At 32.5% G+C, this 14225-nt stretch overlaps 1 protein-coding gene across 3 annotated transcripts in view; it reads left to right on the top strand.

Moving 5' to 3' along the window:
- ZBBX (zinc finger B-box domain containing) overlaps nt 1–14225 on the top strand; it is a 112952-nt gene that overhangs the window by 49590 nt on the left and 49137 nt on the right. For all 3 annotated transcript variants that reach the window (XM_051983125.1, XM_051983124.1, XM_051983126.1), the window contains 3 exons: nt 7576–7731; nt 9523–9703; nt 11074–11194. In XM_051983125.1, the coding sequence (XP_051839085.1) occupies nt 7576–7731; nt 9523–9703; nt 11074–11194 (458 nt within the window). The remainder of the gene's footprint in view (nt 1–7575; nt 7732–9522; nt 9704–11073; nt 11195–14225) is intronic.

Raw genomic sequence — 14225 nt, 5'->3', positions numbered from 1 at the left:
TTCAGAAGGTAGAAATAACCCGGGAAGAAAAACAAAAATGCAAGCAGTTTATATTCATTTCCCAGTGTTCTTTCTTTGGGTGTAGCTGCTTCTGTCCATCTTTGATCAATTGAAACTGAATTAGCTTGCTCCTTATTTCATATTACAAAATCCTCTTTGCTTTTAAAGTCCTTTGCAACCCAGTTCTTTTCTAGCTCTCCCATTTTCTTAAATATTATTTCATTATCTGAACTTTAAGATCCATTGATAATGGCTTGTTTATTGTTTTTCACACTGTATCTCTGATCTCTTGCCTCTAAATCTTTTTACTGACTCACTCCCTTACCTGGAACATTCTTCTTCTTTATCTCCACTTCCTAACTTCCTTCAGAACTCAGCTCGAATTCTACCTTCTGAAGGAATTTTTTCTTTACCCTTCCCTATGTTTACACCTCTCTTCTGGTCTTCCTCCCTCCCTCCTTCTCTCTCTTCTCCCCTCCCTCCTTTCCCTTCCCTTCTCTTCCCTCCTCTCTCCCTCCCTCCCTCCCTCCCTCCTTCCTTCCTTCCTTCTTTTTTTCCTTCCTTTCTCCCTCTCTCTCTGTCCTCTTTCTCTTTGTCTCTGTCTCCTTCTCTCCCTTCTTTGCTCCCTCTTTCCTTCCTCTCTTTCTCAAATATATATTTATGTATGTATATATGTATATATTTATGCATAGTTGACCTGCAAATTGTCTCTCCTGCTCAGGCTGGAACCATGTTTATCATTTTCTTTATGCCTACAGTGCTCAGTACAATGCCTGAAACAGAGTAAACACTTAACAAATGATCTAAGATTGGCAAGTATTAAATAGAGATCAATTAACATGTGGCCATCAGGTATTTTAGTGATCTCACAATGTTTGTATTCAGCATAAATATTTTCTGAGCGTGACTTAGTGATGAGTATATAAGCCAAATACTGTGATAATAGACAATTTAGATGTTATGGAAATTTCCAGATTTCTTGTATACTAATCATTAAATCAATTATGAGTCACTCTTTTATGTACTTGGGTCTTTTTCATGTAAGCTTTTGTTCCTCAGGCAACATATTGGTTTCTAAGTGTTTATGGATTTAAAAAAAAATTATACAAGCTAGGAATCATTTGTATAAAACACATAAACTAATAAATGTTATTTGAAAAGGTTACTGATGTTCTCATCCTGTGGCAATTCATGGATTATCATGTGTAGAAAAGTGTAAAGGGCTGAAACTCTTGAGTTGATGCACTGAGGATGGACAACTGAGCACTTAAGGCTAACTACCAATTGGACAATACTCTATTAGCATATGCTTGGAAAATGATCTTTCCCACTATTCTGTGCTGGCTCGATAATTGGTGTATCAAGAGAACTGTAAGAGGAACTGAAGGGTGGAATAAGACTAGACAGAGTCACTTTTTGGTCGGGAGATGAAGAGGAAAGGTCATGGAGATTCTGCATCCATCCAAATTACTTCTACCCCAAGGACTTTTGTTTATCCTGACTCTGGCTGATTCTAAGGTATCCAGGGTGCTAACTCGGTCTTCATAGAAAAGGGGGTCATTTAGCTTTGTAAAGAAAGTTAGCAAAATGCTCTGCTGTTACATTATACATCACTAGGGAGTAGAGTCAAGAAGATCTAATTTGTTTGATTCAGAGCAAGTCATTTTCCCTTGGCCTGTTTCAATTTCCTTATTTGTAAAATGGACTTAATAATAGCACTTAGTTCCTAGCATTGTGAAGACCAAAATGAGATAATAATTGTAAATTTCTCAGCACACTTCCTGACACATAGTTAGTACCATATGAATGCTGGGTATTTTTATTATTATTTTGACTTGTCACTTTCCAGTTTTGAAGAAAAGAACAAGGTCAATTGCCTCTTTTAACATAACTGCTCATTATTTATGTTAAAGCTGTGTAAGCTTTCTGTAACATTTGATTCATTGTACACTTTAGTAAGATGTTTTATTATCAAATAGTTGATCAAGTATTTTACAATTCTCATTTTCTGGGTAAACCTTCTAATTTCCTTGTATTTTACAAGCTTTTTCACGGAGACTTTGGGTGATGTTGAAATGTTTATTTTGTTCTTTCTGCTGCCTTGATTCTTTATGATGTCTTAAACTCTCAATTTTTGATTAAAGGTTTCAGGCACTTCTGATAGTATTCTATGTTTTGAAGATTATTCTGTATATCTCTTTTTTGAGGTCTTAAATAAGTGACATATGGTGTTCAAGGTGTTACTGGGCGTATCTGTTAGATGATGACGTAATCTATTGTTTTTTATAGATCTTCAATAATTGTGACAAGTTGCTTTTGTCATAGGGATATTTGGTACCTTTCCTTTGGAATATTCCCACATGACATCAAGTTTCCTTTTAATTGTGGCAACAGCTGCGTCATATACTGTTGAATGCAGTTTCTGCAATGATTTCATATTTTTTCTGAAGTACAGTTGGGAGACTGCATTTATTTATAATGTTTATAGCAAATTCTAGCCTTTTAAAAATGTCTTTATTTGGTATAAGTAGTCTATGGATTCATGTTATGACACTCAAAAAGAAGTGCAAAGATTCTCTTCTAAGTAGGGGCTTATCCTTTTCAAAATCATTTAAGGTATCTCTATTGTTGCTATCTGAATAATGTTGTCATTATTCAGTACTCCTTGTTGAGTTTGTTTTACAAGTATTATTTCAGTACCTTCTTTGAGATATAAATATCTTTGATTTCTGCTTTTATTTGTTCTAATTTGGGCCAAGGAAAGAAATTATTCATATGATTCTCCTGCATAACATTGATTTACAATACAAGTAACTGACAATACATTGTTGTATAATTTAAAATTAAATATATAATTGATAAAAAGCAAGGTGTCATCCTTAACCTAAAAGTGGCACAAACCCATCCCAAATTTGTTATGATATAGCCCTTGTGCATAATAAAAGCATATGCATTTTCAGATAATCTATTCATATATACCCAGGGTTAGCCTGCTTGCGTAGTCAGTTCCCTATGTATTTATTGAAGGATTATTGCTCTCTTGGGGTATTAGTATTTTTTATTTGTTCATCTGTACCATGGTATGATGGAATTCTACTTGATACTCTATTCTCTGTGACAATGTTAGTATTATGACCATTCTGGGTGGGACCATCAAGCAACTCTTTGCCATCCCATCCATCTCTTAGATTTTTAAGAGCAGTTACATCATATTGGCTGGGGTGCTAATTTGATTTGTAGGATCACTAACACCCAGTTGGCTTCCATTTTCGGCTTTCTGCCAGATCTTAACAGCTATTGGAGGCATCACAGAGCACATTAGTTCCAGTTTTTTTGAGAGATTCCTGAAGAAATATGGGAATTTTCTGCCACTGAATGTTGGATATCTGGATTTACTCAAAAATCCTGATATTTTATATAGAATTCTCTTAATTATTTTGAAATTTAGTTTATAAATTATATGTTTTGTAGGATGCTCATGAAGAGCTCCTAAAAATACACTTATCAACCTGGTTTCAGAGGTAGTTTTATTCACGCAGTTCTAAGGGCCTTATTTTAGGCAGATGGACTTCTATCACATTCTTCTTAGTTACAGCAATGGTTTTTGTGTCCCAAGTTAGTGCTTGATCTGGCACTGAATCTGTGTGGTATTGTTAGGCCAGTTACCTCCAGGGGCTATGCTTCTTCCTGTAGTATGATGTCCTGCCATTTGAAAAGTAAAATAGATATGTCTTTGACATGTCACATGACTTATACAAATTTGGGATATTTGAGCTTCAGCAATAATGGCACTTTACAGCTTGTGTATTGAAAGTTATAATTTCTTTCATCTTTCATTAAAAATAAGTGTAAATTTATGTTGAATATATTATAGTAATATATTTTATTTTTATATCAGAGCCCTTGCCATGCTTTCCTCTGAATTCAACCCTCTTTTGTGAAAAACAAAGCAGTTAAGCAAAAGTATTCAATAATGAAATTGCATATGACATTGTATGTGCTGTTCTCTCATGTTCCTTTCACTCTGCTGGGAGAAAAGAGGTATGCTTCATTATCTGTCTTAGAAGTATAATTTATTAAGTATTCAGGATTAAAATACTCATTGATCATGACTGGGGAAATTTTAGCCTATAGTAAAATAAATGATCATTGCGCATTCATAGAAGAATAAACTTTGCCAAATTATTTTGCAAGTGGAACTTAGCTATAGCAACTTTCCCCAGTAAATTGTACATCCTACAGTCAAGCCAGAAAAGACACATACAGAAAGGAAATGATCTGGTATGAAGTTCATGAGAGGGAGAACACACATTTACACACACACACACACACACACACACACACACAGAGAGAGAGAGAGAGAGAGAGAGAGAGAGAGAGAGAGAGAGAGAGAGAGAGAGAGAGAGAGAATATTGGGAGCAGAAATGAAGTTTGCAGCCAATAGCCAAATTACCTTTGGGAAGGAAAGAAGACCAACGAAAACACATTTGCTGGCTCTTATTGGCCTACTTTTATACAGCTAATTATACTTCTAGAAAAAAGACAGTGTATTGTGGAGCCACTAAGCTTTTAAAAAGAGAGAGAGCATGGTGGAGGCAAGGGGGAAAGTAGGTGAAGTTTAAGGGAAGAGGATGGTTTGGAGAAGAATACCTTGGGATTTCTCTATTTCTCTTCCAAACCAGAGAGTCAGAAAAAAAGAAATAAAAAAGCATAAATCAAAACTGCTTTTTTACAGCACAAATAATGAGCAAAAGAGAGAGTATGAGAGAGAAAAATCTACCTACTCCAAAAAAAGTCTACTTCTACATGTTTTTTGTGTGTCTATGTGTTTGAGTGTGCATGTATTGTTTGTTAATTTCAAATGTCAAGTAATCTATGGTACTTCCTTCTCTCCATACTAGAGAGACATAAAATTTAGACACTTTCCCACTAAATATTAATTTGTCATACAAATATATAAATATAACATAAATGTTCTGTGTTCTAGCCTCTCTCTTTATACTTTATAAGTAATTTCTTTCTTTCCCAAATGTTACTGCTACTACAAGTCAGCATTTATGTATTAGGTTAAGATTTGCCAAGTGTTTTATATTTGATGTTAACAACCACCCTATGAAATGGATAATCCTTATTATTCTTATTTTACTGATGAGGAAACTGTGATTGAGGGATCCAGTGCCTTGCACAGAGTCACCCAACAGCTAAATGTCTGAGGTAGGATTTAAAATGTGATCTTTCTGAAACCAAAAGTAATGACTTCACCCTATGACACCTTTGAGGGCACTTATCTTTTTAAAAGACCAGCCCCGTTTGCTTGTGTTCTGGTCAGTATTGCCTCTGTAGAGCTATTTTCTGAACTCTTATTTTTCTTATACTATTTTCCCCCAGTTGCATTTATTTATTATTTTTCTAATAAATTTATTTATTTTTAAAACATATTGCTTTATAAATCATGTTGGGAGAGAAAAATTAGAGAAAAAGGGGAAAACCAAGGGAGAGATACAAAAATAGAAAAAAAAAGGGGAGTGAGCATAGCATGTGTTGATTTACATTCAGTCTGCATAGTTCTTTTAATGGATGCAGATGGCATTTTCTGTCCAAAGTCTATTGGGATTGCTTTGTATCGCTGATCCACTAAAAAGAACCAAGTGTTTCATAGTTGATCATCACACATTCTTCCTGTTATTATGTACAATGTATTCCTGGTTCTGCTTGTTTCATTCAGCATCAGTTTGTGTAAATCTTTCCAGGTCTTTCTATAAGCAGCTTGTTCATTATTTTTATAGAACAATAATATTCCATTTTCTTCATATACCACAACTTGTTCAGCCATTCCCCACATGATGGGTATCTACTCCTTTTCCAATTCTTTGTTAGCACAAAAAGAGATGCTATAAATATTTTTTGCACACGTGGATATTTTCCCTTTATGAGTTCCTTGGGTTGCAGATGCAGTAATTGCACTGTTGGGTCAAAGGGTATACATATTTTTGATTGTCCTTTGGGTATAGTTCTAAATTGTTTTCCAAAATGGTTGAATCATATCACAACTCCACCAACAATGCATTGATGTTCCAGTTTTCCCACATCCCTTTCAACATTTATCATTATCTTTTCCTGTCATTGTAACCAATCTGAGAGTTGTGAGGTGGTACCTCAGAGTTGTTTTAATTTGCATTTCTCTAGCTTTTTTCATATAACTATAGATGGCTTTAATTTCATCATCTGAAAATGACCAATTGAGGCTTATAAAACATGCGATGTATCTATAATTATAAAGTCCAGTCTGTGGTCAGGTAAAATCTTACAGCATTACCAAGGATTCAGTATGTCATTCATATGCACCCTATCAAGAAAGCTTCCAGTAACTCCAAGGTTAAGATTTCTTTGCACTTTAAAACTTTCCACTAAAACTGAATTTTTCTGAAAGCTTGTAAAGAGGTAGTAGAAGCCAGAGGATTTTTCCTGTCCTATATTGGCTTCCTTTGAGTTGTACTAATTGCTTTGGGCTTAATATGTGCTTAATAAATAAGTGTTGATTGATTGAATGAGTGAATAAATGAGCTTTTACCTCTCATATACATTGTGGCTACAAATTGACTACTGTCATCACCAAAGAACAATCAGCAATTCATCAATTATTCTTTTTTCACGTATTAATTGGAAGTACAACTTTTTGAAAAGTTTAATTTAAGTCATTATCTATACTTTGAATAATAATAATGCTATCTGAAAATATTGGTTAAATTTGTTTTTATTGTGTGAAATACATGCAATATTTGTAACATTTACATATATTTGTCAATATGTAGCAAGAATTTTAAACAGTATTTAATTTTACTGGTTGCTAGAGCCCTATAATCAGCCATAAACTTTTAATTGAAGAAAGAATTAGCATTGATGTATTTTCCACAGAGTCTTGTTAAATTGAATTCTTGAGTTGAATAAATTTGCGAACTTTTTCCTCTGATGCAGATAAGTATTAGCTACTAATTGGGTTTAATGAGATGCACAGATTATACACATATCAGGGTTTTTTCCTTAAATGTATTAGTACAAAGTAATATCTTAATGTAATAAAAGGATTTATATATGTGCTCCTTTTCTTGATTCAGATTCAATTTTCTCCCCTACCACTGTTATCATACAGACTTCAGAGTAGATACACAAAACGTTGTAATGAATTGTTGTGACCTCTAAATTAAATCATTATCTATATCTGGCCTATTGGTTATTTGCTAGTGAACAGGTATAACTAACTGGGATGAAGCTGTTGATTGGGTGATAGATATATTCTTCATTTTTTGCTTTGCACTCAAAATCCTTCCAATGTGCAAACTCTTGTCAAATATTGTGAACCGCTGGTTTTAAGCCTTTGGAAAACCTGTTTTATCTCAATATTAAGAGTAGGTCTCAGAATAGAGAACTATCATGATAAGGGTATGTAGAAATTCATGCTGCTATTACATATTAATACATATTAAACAAAGTTCATAATCAAGTTGTAAACAAAGTAAGTCACAATGTAATATATTCATAACATATTTTTGATTTTTAATCACGTTGCTCTTATAGACGAGAACTCAAGTTTTGACCAAATTGGATAGTGCCCAACGATTTTTAAAGGAAGTTTATCCTGATGAATCTCAAGAGGAAAAGAATTTAAAAAAAGAGAGTAATAAAAATGTAAATGCCTCAATAACTCCGACTCCACAGACCACTGACTCTGAGGTAAGGAGAAGGAAAACAAGCCCAAATCTTGCATTATATGAACTATAATTCATATTCATCTAAATCTCTATGATTATTTTGGAACTATTTTGTTGTATTAAAGTTTAGTATTTCTTTATTAAAAAGCATATTTACCCTTATTTGTGAAACAAACATATTTAAATTCAATAAAAAGAGAGGGTCACCCCCTAAACTTTGACCCCATGCTCCATTTATCTTCTCCTTCTTCTATAGTCCCCTTCTCTCTTTGGTAAGTTCCTCCCAGAACTTCTATTTTTATAAAAGATCCAGACTAACAAAATTTTATTTTCTAGACTTCGTCACAATGGCCCTGAAATGATAACTCCTCCCAGATATTTTTCAGCCCCCTTTTATGTGTAGTTTTTCTCCAGAAGAATGTAAGCTCCCTGAAGGCAAGAAATGCCTTTCATTTTGCTCATATTTGTATCTCCAGCATTTAGCACATAACCCAGAATATAGTAAACACTTAGTAAATGATTATTAATCAATCCCTCTCCTCTCCCAATAAGTTCCACTGAAAATTAGACTTTTTGTGGAAGAGTTTCCATATTCAATGTTGGTTTGGAAGAATAAGAAGAAATAGGATTTGGATCTCATCTCTTTTGTTGCCATTGCCTCTTTGTGTGTTTGTTTATCTCTGTCTAGATGTAGATGCACATATGCACACACATATATATTGTTTTACCAAATGCTTGATCCTTTTAATTTTTTTCTCCTTATTGCTTAGCAGAGTGCCTAGAAGGTAGTAAGTGCTTACTAAGTCCATGCTTAGTGATTGAATGAGTTAGTCACAGGCACATATAATACTTGGAAAAAATTGCAATGAAAATGTCATTCTTCTCTTTCAGTATGACAATTTAGGATTTTCGAAAGTATAATACAGTTTATCAAATGCAAAATGGCCCATTCTCTTCCTACTATTTATTTTTGGCTCCAATTCTCATTATATATTCAAAGTTTTGATTCAAGGTGTTTGCATTGATGAATCAATTGAATGGCTCTTTATGCTACTGAATTTTGATATAGCAGGTTCAAAGACCTGTAATAAACACATAACAGTTTTAATTGTATTACTTCTACTTGTATTCTTTCCATACACCAACATAGCATTGGATGACATTTTGATATCTATCTCTCAATTTGGCTAGATCAAAAAAAATAGGCTCACCCAATTTATTGAAATAATGAAAAACAATGAGAAAAGTATTAATCTTATAATTATAGAGATAAAAAACTATACAATGTTGAGATTTGACAGCTACTTAATGTATTTGATTGCTGTAGACAGCCATGTTGAAAAATTCAGGTTCTATTAAGAAATTTATAATAACAATAATAACTATTATTATTATTTGAATTATCCAATTTGATTGGTCAAAATTATTTCTTCCTTTGACCAATTGATGTCCTTTGTTTTGCTCTCATTGTAGGCAGAGGCAAAGTATCTTTATATACTTAGTGACTCTATTTAGACTTTTGTCACTAAACTTTGAGTATAGTACAGCAGACTACTTTGCTTCATTTTATCTAGTTGAATTTTTTATATGTTTATAAACTCTTATTTGAAAGTTCACAATACTGAAAGACTATAGAAAATATTGGAAACTAGAGAAATAGGCATGCATTTAATGAAAATTTCAATATCATGTTTATAGTTGGAAGTTAATAAATGTGGAATTTATTTTTAAGAGGTCATGTTGCAATACCTAAGATTTTAAAATAATGAAACAATTGCATAACATCTTTGATTAATACTTTAAATTGAATTAGGTAGATTCTAAATCATTAAAAAAGGATGAATCAACAAATCAGATGGGTGGGCTCCTGCTTCAAGGATCATTTGATGAGGAGGAGTCTGCTAGATCATTTCAAGAAATTTTAATTCAGTGGAGAAATAGCAACCGTGAAAACAAAGAGAAACATATTCAAAAGAATGCTGAAACTTCCCCAGGTACAGATTCATTTTCATAAAATATGTGTCATTTAAAAAAATAATAATTACTTATATGTGTGTAAGAAAGTGTGTGTGGTTGTATTAATTTCTATTGAGAATAATATTTTGTGGATCACTATTCATAGGTGTCCTTTTAAAAAATATGATTATATATGTGTGTTTAATAAAGTGTGCTTATTTTCATTTCTATTTGAAATTATGTCTTATGGATCACTATTTATTCTCACTAATCTTACTCAATCATGACTATATTGGAGAGATATATAAACCTGAAGTATCTAGATTATATAGTTAGTAGAGTGCTAGATCTAGAGTCAGGAAATCTGAATTCAAATTCATTTTTCAGACACTTATTGATTATGTCATTTTGAGTGAGACATTTAACCTCTTCCTGTTGTCATTTCCTGTAAAATGGAAATAATAATAGAACCTACCTCTCAAGGTTGTTGTCCCTGCCACCAAATCTTTTTCTCTACACCAGATATTTTAAAGATATAGCCATTTTATGACACCCAAGATATCAGTTGAATGTCTGTCAACTGAGGGATTGTATTTTGATCATCCTTTTATTCCTCACAAATTCCTTATACATAATGGGCATTAAATAAATAATTGAAGAATACTTCTGTGGACATTGATATTACAATTATACTAGAAGCTTGTTAGTGAAGGGATTTCTACATGCTTCTTACTGTCCATGCTACTTTTGATTGTATCCTTTATGAGTTTTGATGGTCAAATCTTATTTTTTCACAGATACATAAAGCACTTAGAAAAGAGTCTGTCACATAATAGGTACTATATAAACATTAGCTATTACTGTTACTATTATTAACTCTTAATTTTAACAGCAAAAGTTATAGTGAAAAAGTGCATGTATTTGTGAAATCATCAGTGCATCAGAATAAATGAAAGTTTTTCTTTTAATAATATCTAAGAATTGGCATATATAATATCATAAAGAAATAAATTTAGGCAGGCAGTTGTCTCCTGCAAGTGTCATGGTTGAATATTTCTTCTTTCCATGCCCTGTAATGTTAATGTTTTATGGCTGATGGAAAGGCAATACATCTATTTAATTTATCTTTTTTTCACAGTAATCAGTTTGCTTGAAAAGGCAATATTATATAGTTGCAGGTCAAGAAAATAATGCATGCATTTTAAACTTGTTGATTTTGTTTATATTACTTTGCAAATCAAATGAATATTTGGATTCTATTAATTTTATGTATTCATTATAATTTTTTTACAGTCTAAGCCTATTGATTAAGACAAAGTAAATATATGCCCTTTGCATTGAGCAGCATTTGATGAGATGTAGTAATCAGTTAGTTTTGAATGATAGATGAACAATTTTTTTTTTTTAGAGCAAATGGAAGCATCTGCAGTACAGACAAATCTGAAAATTTGGAGAGAGCCCCTTCATATTGAATTTAAAGAAGACAGCCTGACTTACATGGAAAGATTATGGCTTAAGAAACAAAGAAGGTATTTACCAAATGTATACAATATTAATAAGCAACACAACATTTTTAAATATTCTCTAATTGTACAAAAGTATCTCTCTAGAGATAATTTATCTGTTGTTTTCATAATTGAATAAATAATAATATTAAGGCAAGATTAAGTCACTATGAAATTCCCATTTTTCTGCTAAGAATTCTAATTCCATTTGTTAATATGACAGGTATTTATTAGTTAACCTAATGTTCAAAAATACAATTTTCATATAGAAAAAAGAGAAATCTGGCATAAAAAGTCAGAAAATCATTGTTATTGAAACTTTGAATGAAACTTTGTGATTTCAACCAAGACTTTTTTTAACCTCTATTTGATTTAAACCCAAGTAATGTTTGAATTAATCAAATCATATATTACACTTTTTTGCATTTTTTTATTTTTCATTGATATGTTGTGCTGAGATAACTGCATTCAACAACAAAACATTTTTGAGAATAATGTTAACTATAACTTTGGCCATATTGGTTCACTTTCCTTTGTGTATTGTTAAGGTCTCTGCAGATGTAACCCTTGGTAGGTCAGCCAGGCTGTCAATTTGACCGAAAGCTAGAGCTAAAATCATGCTTGAAATGTTTCTGCTTTTGAGTATATAGATAGAACTAGACAAACTTCTTAGATCTAGCCTTAACAAAAACTCATCTTTTCCCAACATGTAAAGGGCAATGCCTTTGGAGACTTTAATCACAAAGTTATATTTTTAACTTATTGATTAACTTATTTGATATTATTATTTGATACTTCAAATTTGATATTTATTTGATAAGTATTGATAACTTATTGATTGATATTAACTTATTATTATTATTTTTAACTTAATGATTTTCTGACCTTTTATGCCAGTTATGAGATCTTTGAGATTAGGTGAACCCTCTGTCTACTCAAGATTGTCAATCAGCTTGTGTTTCAAAACTTCCAGGCAATGAAAATTTACAGCTTTACAAAGCATTTCATTGTACTTGTGATTTCTTCATAAATTTCAAAGATTTTCCTTCTGCTTTCTGAATCTCTGAAATTCACATTCATTGGCTACTATGGCATCTTCTGGTACTGTATAGAATAATTAATAATTTTAAAAGCTACAGTTCCATATGTTATATTATTGGTATATGATTTCTCTCAAATACATCGTAAAAGTACACAAGGTGATTTGTGTTGGGAATTATCATTCATAATGGAAAAAAAAACAAAGCAAAACAAAGCATGAGGATAAGAATGTAAATAACTAGATCTTCATTTTGTTTATATTTATTGAAAGAATTGCAGTCTCAAGATTTTGTCAAATGAAGAGTCACCCTAAGTCATTTCAGACTTTTAGTCTGAACATCCTGTGATCTGGCATCTTTTTTTCTCCCTTGTTTCCAAATACTAACGTTTAAATAGAATTTCCCTATTAAGGTTCACTTCACTCAATTAGAACAAATCTAATAATTCCTAGGTAAAGGCCAATGTTCCAATAATATATAATGGTTGTTAGATTTTTTTAATAGAGAAAAAGCTCTTATGGTCATAGACTCTACCCATGCTCTGGTGAACTGCCTCAGAAATGTATTCTATTGATCACAGGAATGAACTGGTAAGATAAGAGCTCAATAGACCTTGTTATTACCTTTAGAGAAATAGTCCAAAGTAAGCTCAGAATCTACTGACAAATCTCTCTCTGTATAATATATTTATCATATACATAATATATATTGCATATGTATGCTTTTATATTCATATTCATTTCACTCTATAGTTACATTTGCATAATGTATACCATTGACTTAAGTAGAGGTTCCAGTCTTTCTCTTTTCTAACAGATAAGCATAAATCACTCTCAGAGACAAAGACTTCCAGTACTATATATTAGTGCTGAGTGGGTTTCAGTCATGCTACAAATCAGAACCTCAGAATTAGAAAGAACCTCAGCAGCCATCTCCTCTAACCTGGATCTCTCCAGGAACCCCCTTTATAAATCTGCTATAGAAAAGTGGTCATGCAGATGTTTTTGTTTTAGGCTTAAAGTCCATTGATGAAAGGGAATTCACTCTATATTGAAACTTTCATTTTTTCTTGTTATTGTTCAGTTGTTTATTCCTGTCCAACTCTTTGGGGAATTTTCTTTATTTTTTTGAGGGGATCTACTTAATCATTTTATTAACAAGGCCAACAGGTTATTAAATTTAAAAGGATGGTCACTTGGCCTTTTAGATCAAAGACAGAACTGAGACAATCACTTTATGGAGAGTTTCTTGGTACCTCTGAAGGGAGACAATATGGAAGCAAATAAGTGATAATGAAATGGTTTGACATTTCCTTCTCCAGTAGTTTAAGATAAACAGAGACAGGTGACTTGCTCAGGGTCACACAGCTAGTAAATGTCTGAGGCTGGATTTGACTAAAAGTCATCCTGACTTCAGACTTGGTGGGATTTGGGGCAGGAAGGAGAGTACAACAAGTTTAGTCACTGTTTCTTCAAAGATCTTTCATATTCTTAAATATAACTATTATGCATGGCCTTTAAAATTTTTTTTTTCACGCTAAATAGCCCATGCTTATTCAGGGTTTTCTTTCTCATCTTGTTTTCCCTCCTCTGACATGAATAACATATTATTAATATGCTCCTTAAAATACAAATCAGATCTGAAGGCAGTAATCAAGATCTGGAAATGTTGTGCTCAGGGTAGGGCACAATGAATTTGTGACCCTCCTCATGGAGTACACAAGGGGTGCTTAAAGCTATTGAAGATTGCATCATGGATTCTGTTACAATGACTTTAAAAGCAGCTCTATTTTGTAGTCACTCTTTGCTGCAGACTTACAGGAAGGAATAGAGGAGTGACTAAAGTAGATTAATTATCAGATATAGATCACAGTATATTGTCTGGCCTCATCTCCTAATTATCAACTTGATTTAGGTCAAGCTATTTAGCATTTGTATGCCTCAGTTTATAGATTTGTTAAAACAAAGGATTTGGACTGCATGATCTGTAAGGTTCCTTCTGACCAAAAATTACAC

Source organism: Antechinus flavipes, chromosome 3 (assembly GCF_016432865.1).
Source record: "Antechinus flavipes isolate AdamAnt ecotype Samford, QLD, Australia chromosome 3, AdamAnt_v2, whole genome shotgun sequence".
Lineage (NCBI taxonomy): Eukaryota > Metazoa > Chordata > Mammalia > Dasyuromorphia > Dasyuridae > Antechinus > Antechinus flavipes.
Note: the sequence above shows the minus strand (reverse complement) of the source record. Positions and strands in the feature narration are given on the sequence as shown.